The sequence below is a fragment of the Cucumis melo genome, chromosome 6 (genome assembly GCF_025177605.1).
Source record: "Cucumis melo cultivar AY chromosome 6, USDA_Cmelo_AY_1.0, whole genome shotgun sequence".
NCBI classification, from domain to species: Eukaryota; Viridiplantae; Streptophyta; class Magnoliopsida; order Cucurbitales; family Cucurbitaceae; genus Cucumis; species Cucumis melo.
This window is the reverse complement of record NC_066862.1, coordinates 1,441,546-1,457,964: the sequence shown is the minus strand read 5'-3', so window position 1 is coordinate 1,457,964 and position 16,419 is coordinate 1,441,546. Positions and strand designations below refer to the sequence as shown.

The following is a 16,419-nucleotide window of genomic DNA, read 5'->3' as shown; positions in this document are numbered from 1 at the left end:
TAAAAAGATTTAAATAGTTATAGAAAATTTGGTAGATTTTAGAATGTTTCGTAAATAGTTTTAATTTTTTTTTACTATATTTAAAAATAAAATATGTCTCGAAATAATTTGTTAAATACTTTTGAAAAATAACCCAGGTCAGAAGTTTGATAGTGGGTCTTATGTCAAACTCCAGATTAGGATTAGTTTTAAAAAGTAAAGCCAATTTAACAAATTATTTGGAGGGACATTTATCGAATCGCCTGACATTTAAACAAATTAACCCGCAAAGCTCGCAAGAACTGATCGCGGGTCATCACCAAGGTTTCTTCTTCTTTACTTCTTCCCGGCCTTGCTCGGCAGGTGCAGAGTGAACACAGCCATGGTGACGTCGCCGGTGGTGAACACGTATCCACTTTCCAGCTATACCTTCGGTACCAAAGAGCCGAAGCTCGAGAAGGACACCTCTGTCGCTGATCGTCTTGCTCGCATGAAAGTCAAGTACTGCCAATTTTCTCGATTCCTTAAACCCTAATTTTTGTTGCTTTTTAACGTCTTAGGGATTTATTGTTCTTGAAAGTTAGGAACTCTGGCCGTTTCCTGTTGTGGATTCGTGGTCATTTTACGTTTGATGTGTATACCACTACATTGAATCGTGGGAAATGATGTATGTTTATGATTATACTAGGCCATTTGTTGGGAGATTTGATCTTAGAGTTTTATAAAATAACATGACACGAAGTATAGAACTGAGTTTGTAGCGTGTTTCTGATTTCAGGAAAACGACTGAGCCTGGTATGGAGGGCTTTTTTCCTTGGGGGGGGGGGGGGGGGGGGGAATAATGTCGTGAATTAAATTCTTCGAAACACAGTTTTGGATTAAAGTGTATTATGTATATCATATTCAAGCCGGTGCTTCATTGGCGAATTTAATGCATTCTTCTTGTTGTTTTTTATTTTTATTTTTTATATTCCATTTATTGGCTTTGGAGGAAGTTGAATGATTAACATGTACTGGTGTTTGGTTCACAGCTATATGAAGGAAGGCATGAGAACAAGTGTTGAAGCAATTCTGCTGGTTAGTATGTACCTTCTTCACGTTTCATCTTAATGTACTCAGGGCCGTGCTTTGTTATTTCTTTCTTTCTTTCTTTTTTTAAATAGCACTTAAATAGATCATTAGAACGTAGGGTTACTAGCTGGATGTCAGGGTATATGTCTCTTTTTCTTATAAAAAAAAGAATACACTTTAACATGCTGAAGTTCTGTTTCTTATATAAAAGAAACATGTTGAATCCTTTATTCTCCTATTTTTTCTTTACCTGAGTGGTACACATTGAATAGAAAGTCAAGGATTACTAGAAGTCTAAATTGCAACATTGATCATTGTCATCTTTACCAAAAGTAAGCATCCGATGAAATATTTGTATATTTTAACATGGGATCTCCCCGCTTCTATTTGCTTCCTACTGGAAAATTTTGACGCTTAGGGATGCCTCATTCTCTCTAAAGCTGGTAGGGTGGCCCTTGCCCGACCCAATCCCTCCCCAATAGCTTCCCTTGATATCACTTTTCTTTCCTAAGAGCTCCCAAGAACATTACAATTTCTATGGAAATATTTAACAAAGATCGTGTGGGATGGTGGTGTAATGGTAGTTACGAGTATAATAGTAACTTAGTTATATGAGCTTGGACAACACCCCCAATCGCCCTTGGGGTTTGGGGGTGGGCTCCCTTGAACATTGAAATACCTCTCTTCTCACCAAATGGATTTGGAGATTTACTCAAGACAAGAGTTCGTTCTGGCACAAGGTTATTTCTAGCATTTTTGTGTCAAACTCATGGGTTGGATGGTTGCTGACTTAAGAAACGAAAAAAAGAAACAAGCCTTGAATGGATATTTTAGGAATTTCCCCTTCTTTGCTTGTTTTTCCAAATTCAAGGCAAGTTATGGTAGGAACATTCGCCTTTGGCATGATATTTGGGTCAATCAAGATCCTCTGAAAGACTACTTTTCTGACATGCACGCTGTATCTTTTAAAAAGGAGCCCAATGTCTTTGATTCTTGGCACGACAATTACCAGGTGTGTGGCTATGGCCTTAAATAGGGCTTTTAGATTGTGAGATGTATAGTTTATCATTATTATTATTTTTCTATTTTTATATCTACGAGTGTTTGGGCCAGCTCATGCACATGTCAATTATTCTCAAATCATAGATAGGTGGTTCCACACCCTGGTTGTACTAATATCTACACACACTAAAAAAATTATAGGTAGGTGGCCAACATGAAATAAACTTGTGATCCCTTAGCCCTTCAGCTCTTTTATGTTCCTTCATCTACCACTCGATCAACCCATGATGGTTGATTGTGAGATGGATAGTTGTGTTGGCCTTGTGGCAAACCTTAACTCCATTTAGCTAGGAGAGGGTGTGGATTAATTCTTTGGTACCTTGAAGGCTTTGGTATATACTCTAGTAATTCGACCTTTCAAAACCTTGCTACTAAGTGTCCTAGGGCCAATACAACTCTAACAAGCAGAATTTGGAAGCCTAAATCCCTGAAAAAGATCAAAATCCTTGGTTTTTAGAAGTCTAAATATTGACGACAAGCTTCAAAGAAAATTTAGAAGGCTGTCTCCTATGCCTTTGAGTTGTAGGATGTGCTTGCATATGGTGGAAAACCCGGATCAACTTTTCCTCAATTGTTTAACTTTGTCTCAAGATGGTGGAGTTACTTGGTTGGGATTTAGGTGTCTTCTTGTTTCCCTAAGGAAGTGGATGATTGGCTTATGGAAGGTATTCACACGTGTAACTTGAAAGGAAAAGCCAAGTTTTTCGGAGGTGGCCACTAGGGGGAAAGCATCAATCATTTCAATTGGCATCAGTTTTGGCCTCAATCAGTTTTGTTCGAATTAATGAGAACTGTACTGTGCTAAGTGGAATGCTGGATATGATTACAGCCTACAACCAGGTTTTTCTAGTCGTTAACATAATAAGAAACGCCATCAAGATTAATCAATTGTAATATGCTGATGATATCTCTATTTAATGTGCCTACTATAATGCTGATGTTGAAGAATCTGAGTAAGGTGCTGTACCATTTGAAGCCAGCATTAATCTGGACTGTTTGCTGTTATCTCAGTCGTGCTTCAGTCCCTTGTTGCCAAGCTGGAGATTGACTAGGACTTCGATTCCTTGTGATGTAGAAATATGGATTCAATCAGGGAGGTGAAATGCAACTAGGAGAGATAATACAATCAATTGGAAATGGAGGGTCTCTAGAAGCTCGATTTTAAAAGAAATCTGTTGAATGCTGAAATACAGGGGGCAAGTGGCCTGTGGCTGGCAGGCAGCTTGACCTTTCAAATTTTGATAAGAAAGAAACATGTTGATGAATCAAAAGGAGCCCAGAAACAGGAGGGTGAGCAGTCCAATCCCAAAGCTAAAGCAGTTTGCAGAATAGGACATCAATTATACAAGCCACACTATGATTACAACAAACATCGCTCTTAGGGTATATTGCAGGGGATTAACATGCAGGATGCTACCCCACTTTGCACCCCTTAGACTTATTTTTTAAGATACAATAGTTTCTCCAGCCTATAATTTCAAAACCGTGGTTTCAATAGAATTAGACAAGAGATTTCTAGCTTTCTGCCTTTTTTTTTTTTGAGTTGGGCACTGAATGTTTCTTAGTCATAAACATTCTCCTTGGTGCAATTTAGTAACTGATATTCAACAGTGGCATCACTTTATCTTTTCTTATTTTCCCCTTTCTATTCCACAGGTGCAAGAACATAAACATCCCCACATTCTACTATTGCAAATAGGCAATACCTTTTGCAAGCTCCCTGGAGGACGGTTGAAGCCAGGAGAAAATGGTAACATTTTGTGTACAATTGAAGCCCCGGACATTCCATTGAGTAAAATCTCTCTCTCATGTTTATTTTAACATCTGCAGAAATTGAAGGTTTAAAGAGGAAGCTCACAAGCAAACTGGGTGCAAACTCGCCCTCACTCCAGCCTGATTGGCAGGTTCAAATCATTTCTTCTATTTTTATGTTCAAATCTAACTAATGAAACTATATATGTTCCTACGAGGAATTAGCTTCTTCATTTTTAATTTCCTGCAGATTGGTGAATGTGTGGCGATTTGGTGGAGACCAAACTTTGAAACTGTCATGTATCCTTATTGCCCCCCTCATATTACGAAACCCAAGGTATGTGGACACCCTCCCACTACAGTTTTTTTTTGGGTGGTAACTTTGATCAAAGTTTAAATGATAGATATTTCTGGAAAACTTATAATAAAGAAAAGTTACTTAAATTAATAAACTAAACATTTTACACTTCTCAAATAAATTAGAAAGGTTTATTGTTTATATTATGTAATGCACATCAACATTTTGTTACTTTAAATATGTTTCATCAATTTTTTTATTGCTATAGTGGAAATGTTGTTTTGCCCCCTATGTATTGAGCTCTCGATCATGTGTATGGAAATTTAACACACTGACTTTGATAGGGAAGAATATAGGTATCATATATATATATTAATACGTATCTTTCTTTTTTAAATGGATTCTGCTTGTTGCTTTTTTCGACCTTCATTGTGTGAGGATTGTAGAAAATTCCCATAGTTCATTATACAAGCTGATCTACGGCCTCCCTATTCTCCCGTTCCTTCCATCTTATTTCAATTAGGATTGTTCAGAGAGCACCAATCCTATTAAAAATAAGCTTTTTATCTTTTCTTTATACTTGACTCTTACCGAATACTTTCTTTTTCCATTTCCATACGGAAAAAGATAAAATCTTAATCAAGGTTTTGGATGATCCAGGAATGCAAAAAACTTTTCATTGTTCACTTGTCTGAAAGAGAGTACTTCGCCGTTCCCAAAAATTTGAAGCTGCTTGCAGTTCCCTTGTTTGAGCTCTATGACAATGTGCAGGTATGTTACATTTTTTCTTAGTATAAACAAATTTAGTGCCTATTGATTAATTTTATCGTATTGGACAATGTGGAAAACCTGTTGATCTATAAGCAATTAGTGTGTGGTGAGTATGTGGTCTGGTTGATATCAAGGGAAAAATAAATTATAGATTGATTTTCTGGATGCTCGATGAAAATGATAGTTCCTGTGAATCCCATTAGCCTTTTGTCATGCTATCTATAAGCTAAATAATAGTTTTTGGTTTTTTGCACTTGATCACAGAGATATGGACCAGTTATCTCGACGATACCGCAGCAGCTTTCCAGGTTTCAGTTCAACATGATCACCACATGAGGTTACAGTACAAGAGCCCCTTAAATTTGTAGCAGGAATTGACTTCGATTTGCTTGAGATAGTTAGAAAAGAAACTTAGAGGACATTATCAACCTTGCTTGAGATAGATTAGCATACTTGTGATAGACTTTCTTGTTCTTGACCTTTTTGTCGATGTGTTTGCGAGGCAAAATTATGTTGCTTGTAACAAGATTCAACTGAGTTTGTGTATCATTTTAGCACAATTAAAGTTTTAGAAGTGTAATGTATGTCTATCGAATCAATTCTTAAAAGCCAAAAGCAAGATTGCTAAATGGTTATTGGCATGATCTTCTTGAGATGTAGGAGGTTCGAACCCGCGTCCCCAGACGTTTTGGTTTCCAGCTTCCGAGACGATGATAGTATTAGCTCTTTGTATCTCTAGTTTAATGCTATTTCAGTCATTCTTGTGGGATAACATTGCTTCCTGTTTCTATCTCCCTTTTCTTTTCTTTGTTAATGTGAAAACCTGAGTAAATGAGAGGGAACAAACAAAATGAACACATCATCTAAAAGTTAGGTTTTTTTTTTTATATAAATTTATTACGTACTTCATTTTGGTCAATGAAGTATTGATTGCACATTAAATAAGGTCAGGTTTTTGTTATTCAATGTGAAGTAAGTGAGTAATTACTTCTTCATTTTCTTATTAATTTTGCCCATCAATAACATTAATTACTTGCTGAAGAAAATCATGTCAAAATCATCACATTCCCATTGGTGAACTTAGGTTAAAAAAAATGAAAAAGATCTCATTAACTATTAGTCATGACAATATCAATCAAAGTGGACTCATTTTTCTAATGTATATATAATTTGTTAGGTAATTATTTTATCGTATTTGAAAATTTGAGAAACTCTTCTTAATTTAAGAAAAATAGTAAAATGTTGAAACTATTTATAAAATACAGCAAAATTTATCTAATTCTCTATAGTCTATTTGAAATTTGAAATTTTGTTATATTTTATAAATAGTTTGGTTTATTTTGTTATTTATAACAATCTCACAAATTTAAACTATCCGACAGAATCGATTACATTAAAATAAGTAAGAAATTAACCTTTTTCAAACAAAAAAAAATCTTTAGATAGAATTTTACTATGATCCTTACAAAATTAAACGAAGATTTTTGCAACGAGGTGGTGATTGCAATTAGAAACGAGTAAGTCGTTCTTAATCATGTCCTGCCGACCAGTTCCATGAAACATAGCTTTTTGAATTCTTAAAATTTTCCATAAAACCACCGAGTCCACCATAATTCCAAAACGACCCCATAACTTGTAAAATTGCACAAAACCACCAAGCTTACCATAATTCCAAAGGAGCCCCCCTAACTTGTCAAATTGCACAAAACCCCCCCAGTTTCGAGTGGCTACAAGAAAGAAATAAAGAAGTAGAAAAAATTAGGGGGACACGTTTGAAGGAATGTGAGGATCATAAATCCAAGTGGACCCCATTTTGGAGGGAAAGTTATCCACATTCGTGATGACGTGTCCATTTTCGAAACTTTACAAAGCGCGTTAGATAAAATAACCAATCAACGTTTGCCACCTCACCTACTTTCGCATCTGGAATCACGCGCTCTCGTTCCCCTTCCCCACCCACATGGCGTTTCTTTCTTTCACTCGGATTCGTCCAGAACCGAAAAAGCAAAGAATTGCATTTCTTCCACTGTCAGTTCTTTCAGTCCCAAAAATCCCATTTGTTTCCCTAACAGTTTCTTGCAGATTCTCGAGTAAAATCTAAATGCACCCGTCTCAGGTACTCTTGTTCTTGTTCTTGTTCTTCATCTTGATTTTTTGTTTGGTTCCTGAGAAAACCTCAGCTAATTTTCTTATATTCAGCATATATTATTGAAACTAATTGAAGGAGTTGTTGTCGAGTAAACGCGGGTTTTGGGTTTCGAGATTTTGATAATTTTGTCTGGTTTTTTAAGATTTTTCTTTTGTCATGTCTACTTGGACTGAATGATTGTACAGATTTTGTTAGAGAAAGGTATGTTCGTAGAGCCTCATTACCGTCTTTCTAAGAAGTATGAACGGAGAGTATTGTAATTTAGAATTCTAGAAGTGTTTGTTTAGTTTTGAGTGTAAGTGCTATAGATATTGCATGAAAGCTCTAAATAAACAGGTGAAAAATATGGAAAGAACGATTGGGAAAAAACGGAAAATACTATTATTGGTAAACTATAACTAAATTTATAGAGTTTGTGCGAATTAATTAGGGTGTATTGATCATATATGTGTGACAATCAATCGAAATTGGAGTGATTGTATGCTAGAGATGCAACTTAGACTCATTCATGTGGATGATTTGAACAAAAAACTAGAACGGAGGAAAGGCAAAAGTTCTTATTTTATTCTGCTTAGATTACGTTGTTTGCAACTTGGTTACAATGAAAATATGTGCGTGTGTGTGTTCTAAATGGACTTCAGGATCCACACAAGACTCAATAAATGGCTATTAGAAATCCTCGTGGCTAAATTTCGAACGCATTATTCATATTGCCAAGTTAAACTATCATTGAACTAAAAAAACATAAGTTGATAAGGTAAAGTACATATTTAATCTTTTATATGTATTCTTAATGTTTATCCATGCAGTACCATTGGATTAAAATTTCCTGTCGGCCAGTTAATGGAAAAGGATATTTCCTTGCATTTCTTTGTAAAGCTACATTCTGAAGATTCACTTCTTGCTTTGCAACTTTCTCTCTGTTTCTCTCTCTCCATGGCGCGCTACTGTTTGTTTTCCAATTTTAGTGACATTGCGTTACTTTTTGTTCTTAGGAAAGGGCATAATGAACAATGCTTTTTAATGGTATTTGCCACGTTATTCTGCTTAAATGAAACACAAGAGCAGGAACATAGCTAGTGGAATCTTGGATGTACGTGTAGTAGTATATTGACTTCTCATGAAGATGACAACACTATCTCTAGCATCCGGAAAAGTTGTAAACAAAGATTGCTGCTTGGAATTTCGTAGTCTGTATTTTGTGGAAGGTCCTTTGGCCAGCAAACTCCTTAGAAGTTCATATAGAAGAGGGTACGGTTTTTGGTTGGATGATCCAAAATTTCCTCAGTTTAAGAGCAGGAACAAATTTTGTGTCACTGCAAAGGTTAAAAAGTGGAGGAAGCATGATTATCCTTGGCCAGATGATATGGATCCAAACATTAAAAGTGGGCATTTGACTTATCTGTCTCACTTCAAGCCTCTGACCGAGAGACCAAAACCTGTCACACTTCCATTTGAGAAGCCTCTGGTAGATTTAGAGAAAAAGATTATTGAGGTGAGTTCCTTCTCTGGGATTGAAAAAATTCAGGAAGTTTTTTAAACATTATTTTCATGAATTGAAATCATTCGGTAATGTTTTGTCTCAATGAAGGAGCCTATTTTTAAAGCTTGGAGCTTCTCACAGTATGTTTTCTGTTTGACGCTCTTTCTTTCAGATTCGTAGTTTGGCTGATGAAACCGGTTTAGATTTCAGTGATCAAATTGATTCACTCGAAAACAAGTATGAGATGGTATGCTTAGTTGTACTGCCCTGTATTATTTCATTGGTCTGCCTTATCTTGATATTGTGATCTTTCTGTATTAAGTGCCTTTTCTGCTCTTTGTTTCAAGTTCAGGCTCTTAAAGATTTGTACACCCATTTGACACCGATTCAGCGATTATCAATTGCACGACATCCCAACAGACCGACAGTTCTTGATCATATATTCAACATCACAGAAAAGGTTTCTCACTATCGGTCATCACACTTTTTACATCTTATTTATAGCAATTGGGCATCAACTTTTTATCTCTTTGTTTCAATTAGTGGGTAGAACTCCATGGAGATCGTGCTGGGTACGATGATCCAGCAATTGTTACTGGCATTGGGAGCATTGAAGGTAAAAGCTACATGTGTATAGGACATCAGAAAGGTAGAAACACCAAGGAGAATATTGCTCGCAACTTCGCAATGCCAACACCTCATGGGTAAGCTCAAAGAGTCTAAGTAAACCAACAATTAGGAAGGTTAGAAGGGTTGGAGATGTTTGAAGACACCCACCAGTACGTTATGTTGTTTGGAACCTAAATAATATTGCGGAGAAAAGTTTCAGCGGATAGCCTCGAGTTAATAAGAGCAAATTTTCTTTTGTTTGGTAAATATTGGATTGCTAACCAAAACCTCTGTTCGAATAAACAGCTACCGGAAGGCTTTACGGATGATGAAATATGCCGATCATCATGGTTTGCCTATTCTTACTTTTGTTGACACACCTGGGGCATTTGCTGATCTAAAATCTGAGGAACTTGGACAAGTGGGCGACTCTTCATTTCAACATTGAATTTGAACATTTGAACTTTGGTGTTGATTTGATAATATGGTATTAGCTCAACACTTTTTCTGATTTTTGCAGGGTGAGGCAATAGCCCAAAACCTGAGGACCATGTTTGGTCTAAAGGTTCCTATTGTAACAGTGGTAACTGGTGAGGGTGGTTCAGGAGGAGCTCTTGCCATTGCTTGTTCAAATAAAATGTTCATGATGGAGAATTCTGCTTTCTTTGTTGCAAGGTTCGATGGTTTTAATTCTTATACCAATAAATAGATAAAAACCCTGCTCGAACATTTAGTTGCTCAGACACTCGTTAAGGAACCAATTGATTGTGTGTTCATGAGCTAGAGAACTTTCTGGTGTATAGTTATGATACTCGTTTTACATGTAAATGATGGCTGATGCTTGAGGCCTCGTGCGCATTTTACCCTGTATTGAATAAACTTTCCATCCTTTTGATCCTTGTCAGTAATGGAGTAATCCTAAATACAAGAACAAGATTTTCTTTTCTTACAATATTTGTAGCTCCAATAATAGATGTTTCTTGCTTCCGTTTCTCTTTTCAGTCCTGAAGCCTGTGCTGCAATATTGTGGAAATCCTCCCAAGAAGCTCCCAAGGTATTTAATTGAATTGATGATTGGACGTATTTGACAACGAGACCAACTTTGTCTAACCCACGAAGTTTCTGCTCGTGTAGGCTGCAGAGAAATTGAGAATCACAGCTGAAGAACATTATAAGCTCAAAATTGCGGATGGTATCATCCCTGTAAGCTCTTTTGTCCTTTTTTCTTTTGTCGCTTTATGAAACAAGTAAAGCAAGAGAGATGGTAGAGTAAGAGTTGCAGATCGATTGCAATTAGACAATTGATACTGAGATGTGTTACAGCTTCTTTTGGCTTATCTAACTGTTTCAACTCAACCCTCGTTCCCGTGAGAGAGATGAAGCTTCAAGAAATAGTACATCCTATATAACCGTTGCACTAATTAATAAAACGACGAGGCTGACCCAAGAACTTTTAATCTAGACTACATTTTTATGATAAATTGAATTGATGCTATGGCTTCTCCTATACATTGCTTATGATATATTAATAATTACTGCGCACAGGAGCCTCTTGGTGGCGCACATGCTGATCCTGTATGGGCCTCCCAACAAATTAAGTCTGCAATAATCCAGGCAATGGAGGCAAGTATCTTTCACATCTTCCCATTTGGAACCATAGAAATTATAAACTTCATATGCTCTTTCCTAATCTTCTGTACCATAGTTTTGGACTTATTCGTGTACTTAGTCCTAACTATAAATCAAAGAGATTAAATTCGAATTTTCTCCGCCAAATTTGTGATTTGCCCTATTTTATTCCAAATCCCACCAAGAAGCTCGCTCTCGTTCATCCACCTACAGTTACCTTATAGGTCTGTGGGGGAGGGGATGGTATTAATCATGTCCCTGAGTATTTGCTATCTAATGGACTCCTGGATTAATACCATAGGCCAATGTATGTCCCCTTTGGTTTTCATGACATTTAATTGCAGAATAGCTAATAGAAGATTTTAGTACTCTAAAACTGGTGGCGAACGTGGAGTTCGAACCGTGACGCAAAGTCCCTTTGTTTTTTTCAACCTGCCCTTGACCTCCAGGCCGGTCCATGGTGGTTTTGAGTAGTTACTTACGTAGGCTTGCAGTTCTTGGATCAAAATATTGTCTTTGTGTCAATTTTCTCACATTTTTTTCAATTATAGAAGTTTTCTTCGCATTCTTTTGGTAATGGAAGCATTTGAGAATTCGAGATCTGCTGGCTATCCTCCATTTCTTAGTGTGATTTTCTTTTCCAATGAATCTCCTTCTAATAAAAGCTAGAATGGATTTTATTCAGGAATTGTCAAGCATGAGTACAGAAGAGTTGCTCCACCACAGAATGCTCAAGTACCGACGCATTGGCGGTTTTCAAGAAGGCGTTCCCATTGATCCAGAAAGTAAACGCAACATGAAGCCATCTGAAACCAGCCTGCCAAAGGCTGATGACATAGAATCAGAACTTGAGGATCTAAAGAAAAAGATTCTAAAAGTTAAAGGTCCACCTGATCCAATCACAGCCCAAACGATTGAGAAAGTCAAGCAAGATGTTGACAAAGAGATGACCGATGCATTCATCTCCATGGGCTTACAAGAGAAGCTTGAATCTCTCCAGCTAGAACTCTCCACAGCTGCAGATGAGTCACCTAATCAACCACTCAACAGAAACCTCAAGGAAAAAGTAGCCAAAATCATGCAAGAATTCAAGCAGAACTTATCAAAGCCTGGCTCCTATTTAAGTTTGAAACAGAAGCTTCAGAAACTAGACATGGTTAACAATCTCTTTGAACAAAAGAAGAAAAGTGAGGAGCTTAAAACAGAGATCAACAACAAAATTCCACCAGAGACAAAAGCAAAACTGAAACATTTGAAGGATACTTGGGACAATACCATCTCTAATGGGGCCCCAATTGACAAAGAACTCGTAGAAGAACTCGAAGGAGTCAAAACAGAGCTTGTCAATGTCTTAAAGACAGCAAATTTAGAAGTCATTGGAGTGGTGAAAAAGAGCGCAGCCGCCCCAACAGAGGAGGTGAAAGAGAAGGTGCAGCGCTTGAAAGAGGAGATCAATGGAGAGATTGAGAAGGCCATAAAAATGGAGGGGATTGGTGAGAAAATTGAGGAATTAAAAGCAAAAATGGCGGATGGGTTGGATCTGAAAGAGATTGAGAGGATAAAAGCTGAAATAAAGGAGAAGATTGTTGAAGCTTTAGAGGCATCTGGGTTGAAAGAGAAAGTGGAGAGTCTGAAAATGGAGGCGGCGTCGTCCATGGCGGCTGGTGCAGAAGGTATGGTTGGTGTAGATAATGGCAGGTTTTCGATAAATGCATAATATAATGGTGTTATATATTGAGAGCGTGGGAAAGATCAATTACTGAGGCTTTATTTTTCTTTCTAATAAAATGTTTTTTCAGCTCCGAGACGACGTCGTAAACTGTAATGTTGATTATGGTTTTCGACAACATTGAGAACATTTTAAATATTACAAAATTAAAAGTCGTATAACAGATAGCTTAACCTAACATATTAAAGTTTCAATCTTTTATTCTTGCGAGATACTAAAAAAAGGTCTGTTAAATTTTTACTTCAAACCATTATAACAAATGATAATTAGTTAACATCCTAACAAACAAATGTGGTGATGCTTGATCGTTGCTTGATAAATCATGGCGTGGATGAGCTTCGGATTGGCATTTTTTAGAGATGTTGAAGATTAAACAAGAAGCAATAGTATGGAGTATGTAACGATTAAAATACAAAGATTAGATTTACAAATTCTAGGAAAGAAATAATTGTAAATAAGCATGGAGAATTAATTAGGGAGATAATGAAACGTGGTTAGATTGTAATGTACAAAAAACAATGTTTGGATTTATCGGCAGATTTAACATAGGCTTAGAGGACTCGAGTCCCTCGACTTTATTATTAATATAAAAAAAAAACTATTTAATTTTTAATATTGATAGTTAGTTTAGTGTTATTCTACGGTTTATTTTCCATATTTTTCTATAGATTCGCGACTGTTTGGATTGGATTGAACTTTATGACATTGATTAGCAATCTATAAAATTCATTCCATTTCGATAGTTTTCAATCAAATACTATTTTTGTTCTAAGTAATCTTAGTTACATTCCAATCTAAACAATAAAAAAATAGAAATTGTAATTGGAAAAAAAAAAAGAAGGAGATAGAAAAATAAGAAAATAAAATGGAGGTTAAAATACTTCTTTAATTCGAATTTGTTGAATTTTATTACCTATAGCAAAATAATAAAAGATTAGAATTGAAAAACCTTTGATCAAAATTGTATTTCAACCTAGAAGGAACGAATTAAGATAAAATAAAAACTAAGAAGAAAGAGAGATTGGGGTGTTGGGAAGATCAAGAAAAAGAAAGAACATGGAAACCCAACGAGTTTCGAGAGTCGAGACTGGAGAATTCGAAAGAGTTCTTCGTCTCTCATCTTTTAAGTTCTCATCTCTCTCACCCCCAATCTCTCGTACTTTGCATCACATTATCATTCTCCACAATGGCTTTGAGAAAATTGGATAACTTCCCTATGCATAGATATACTCAATACCCACAGTTCGAAATCTTCCTACTGGAGGTATGAGACCGCTTCCTACGGTTCAGGCGCTGTGCAAATTGGTTACACAGCCTTGACATGGTGCAACATCCATGGACTTAGCCATGCGGAGATCTGTGCTAATTACCTCACAGCATTATCTTCTCTGTTCGATTATCTTTTTGATGTAGGAGTCACTGTAATGAAGTTCGTTGGATATGAAACAACTAAGCGAAACGGGTTTTCAGAAATGGTATCTACCGGAAATCCTGTAATGCCTTGGATTCAAAACCATCGCTCCATGGCTCTCATAGCTCAAGCTATCCTTATTCTTTTTGAGGATGTAAGCGATAGAGTGAGTTATGAAGACTCGATGAGAAACATAGCCATTGGATTGAAAGCAGCGGTGGGTTATGTAGGGAATGTAGGACCGACTGATGATTTTTGTGTGGATTTTAACGCTGCTTTCATGATTAAACGAATGCTTGGAAGTTCTCAATCGCTAGGAGCAAGTGTGATGATGGAGTTGATAGGAAACAGAAATGCTTCAGGTCCTGTTGGAGCAGTTCGTAGCTATGTTCGTGAAATCTTGAACTGGGCAGGAATGGATTATTTTGTTTGCATTTATGATACTCTTGTATTACCAAAATCTCCTGTTCTTAAGGATTGTAGAGTTCTTGCAGAAGTTGGAAAATATTGCTGAGGCTCATGGTGTGATTACAGAAACTAAAATTATCCTCACTATTTCAAAATCCTTTATCCAACAACTGTCACAAACGTTATGAACAAAAGAAAATTTCCGATTCTGCTTGCTGTTGCTCAAATTTGTAAGTCTGATGGCTATGGAACTGAGCGTTCAACATCTTCTCAAACGCCATTCACCGAAATTATTTGAGGCAAGGCCAGATGTAAAGTCTTAGGGGCTGCTCTAACATTTTAGGGTTTGAAAGACCTTAGTCTGCTTTATGATTATTGATATCAAAAGCGTTTTGATTAACTTCAGAAAAAGAAAATAAGTGATTAGGAGCAAAACTCATCTTTTTAAAAAAAAAATTAAAGAAAATTGGTTTCAAATCCAATTATCATTCTAATATTCTCTAAAATAAATTTAATGCTTAGAAAATATATTTCAAACACATTTTCTTTGTTTAAAAGTGTGAGACAATTAGTTTATGTTATTTTTTGGTTGATAAATGTTGGAATATGTATATTATGAATATTTTGGTTGAGTTTGTTCTTTGAAAATAATATATAGATATATATGTGTGTCTCCGGACGGGGAACATACATTTATGTGTATTCTATCTACTTCTTATAATTCTTAACAAAAATTTATTGATGTTTTCCTTTAAGAAAGGAAGCAATATAGTTTATAATTCACTAAATGGAGGGAAACTTTTGTTACCACATTTGAAGTGAATCTTACTCTATAATTAAAGTGGCTCTTTTTTCAATTTTATGGTTAATTTTGCCACCAAATGTCGTAAAGGCAAGCTGGTTGTTCTATAAGATTGTTACATACATAAAAAAGTGGTTGAAATTTTGCAAAACTCATTTAAATTGAAGGTTGAGCTCAAAATAATCCAAACTTATCGTTCAAATTGATGCAAATATAGTTACTGAATTGATGCAACTATAGTTACTGAATTGATGACTCTAAAATAAAATAATGACTAAGAATTTAAATTGATTTTGAAACTAAATGCAAGGTTTTTTTTTTTATATAATTAATGAATATTCGATGTTGTTGTTTAAATAATAAGAAATGTCTGTATTGACACGTTTATTGAAAGTTTGAAAGTTTAGGTTTTCTCAAACACAAAGCATTAATTTCTAACTCTTGCAAAATTTAGAGTGTGTTAGTATGATTTTGGTATATATATACATAAGTATATGTTGTTTCCCTCTGAAAAACATAATCTAAGGGAGTGTGTTGAATAAGAAATTTTGGAACCAATCAAATTGACACATGTGTCCCAAATTAAATTTAAAGAAAAATTGGACAATTTATCGATGTCATGTGTTTTTACTATGACAATTGGATCAAATTAATTATTTTGGTTCAATTAAATATTATTAGTTAGACTAAAATTCAATTGAGTTATGGGTATGGTCTATGACCAGACCAGACTTATAAAAGTCAACCAGTAGTTTTTTTCATTTTTGGGAGGAAATTTTTTGACTTCATAAGGTTTAGAGATAATTGTCCAATAGATAGAAGACTCCTCAATTCAAAGATTGAAGCTCATTTGCATATACAAGTTTTCTTTCAATACTCTAAAAAACTGAAGCTTATTTGAAGATACAAGCTTTTGAAAAGTTTTATTCCAATACTCTAACTTCAAGAACACCCTCAAAGGTTGAAGATTCTTTGAAGATACAAGCTTTTATTTCAAAACTTCAACTTCAAGAACACCCTCAAATGTTGAAGCTCTTTTGAAGATACAAGCTTTATTCAAAGACTCCAACTTCAAGAACATCATGTGCTTCGCTTCCTTAAATCAAGCGTGCATCCAGCCGAGAGAGAATTAGAGGATCAAATTATAGAGATCGAACCACATCGTAGATACAATATCAACACAAGTCCAACTCTACGAATCAAATTTTTTCGAAAATCTCGTGTGGACATAGTGTTTTGGACGATAAATAAGTTATCATAGTTTGA

The 16,419-nt window shown here is 35.7% G+C and overlaps 2 protein-coding genes across 3 annotated transcripts; both read left to right on the top strand.

The window, feature by feature from the left end:
- The first annotated feature begins 237 nt into the window (after window positions 1–237).
- On the top strand, window positions 238–5,705 carry LOC103483285 (pre-mRNA cleavage factor Im 25 kDa subunit 2). Its single transcript, XM_008439842.3, has 7 exons — window positions 238–480; window positions 1,011–1,056; window positions 3,769–3,862; window positions 3,943–4,016; window positions 4,115–4,201; window positions 4,823–4,933; window positions 5,198–5,705. Exons 1-7 carry the CDS (start codon window positions 362–364, stop codon window positions 5,267–5,269), a joined length of 603 nt encoding a protein of 200 aa, XP_008438064.1. The 5' UTR covers window positions 238–361; the 3' UTR covers window positions 5,270–5,705.
- A 1,189-nt stretch (window positions 5,706–6,894) lies between these two features.
- On the top strand, window positions 6,895–12,710 carry LOC103483284 (acetyl-coenzyme A carboxylase carboxyl transferase subunit alpha, chloroplastic-like). Of its 2 annotated transcripts, none has more exons than XM_008439841.3 (11): window positions 6,895–7,049; window positions 8,078–8,577; window positions 8,738–8,812; window positions 8,918–9,025; window positions 9,109–9,269; window positions 9,481–9,595; window positions 9,695–9,849; window positions 10,177–10,228; window positions 10,309–10,377; window positions 10,720–10,797; window positions 11,489–12,710. In XM_008439841.3, the coding sequence occupies exons 2-11, from the start codon at window positions 8,203–8,205 to the stop codon at window positions 12,518–12,520; spliced, it is 2,220 nt and encodes a 739-aa protein (XP_008438063.1). In that variant the 5' UTR covers window positions 6,895–7,049; window positions 8,078–8,202; the 3' UTR covers window positions 12,521–12,710. The 2 variants fall into 2 exon arrangements, with proteins under 2 accessions (XP_008438063.1, XP_050941855.1); XM_051085898.1 differs by having other exon boundaries at window positions 6,916–7,049; window positions 7,892–8,577.
- Window positions 12,711–16,419: the final 3,709 nt, after the last annotated feature.

Coding starts and splice junctions, on each gene's coding strand:
- LOC103483285 (XM_008439842.3), top strand. CDS start 362: ATGGTGACGTCGCCGGTGGTGAACACGTATCCACTTTCCAGCTATACC. Junction 1,057..3,768: donor GTGTTGAAGCAATTCTGCTG/GTTAGTATGTAC, acceptor TCTATTCCACAG/GTGCAAGAACATAAACATCC. Junction 3,863..3,942: donor GTTGAAGCCAGGAGAAAATG/GTAACATTTTGT, acceptor TAACATCTGCAG/AAATTGAAGGTTTAAAGAGG.
- LOC103483284 (XM_008439841.3), top strand. CDS start 8,203: ATGAAGATGACAACACTATCTCTAGCATCCGGAAAAGTTGTAAACAAA. Junction 8,578..8,737: donor TAGAGAAAAAGATTATTGAG/GTGAGTTCCTTC, acceptor TCTTTCTTTCAG/ATTCGTAGTTTGGCTGATGA. Junction 10,229..10,308: donor CCTCCCAAGAAGCTCCCAAG/GTATTTAATTGA, acceptor CTGCTCGTGTAG/GCTGCAGAGAAATTGAGAAT.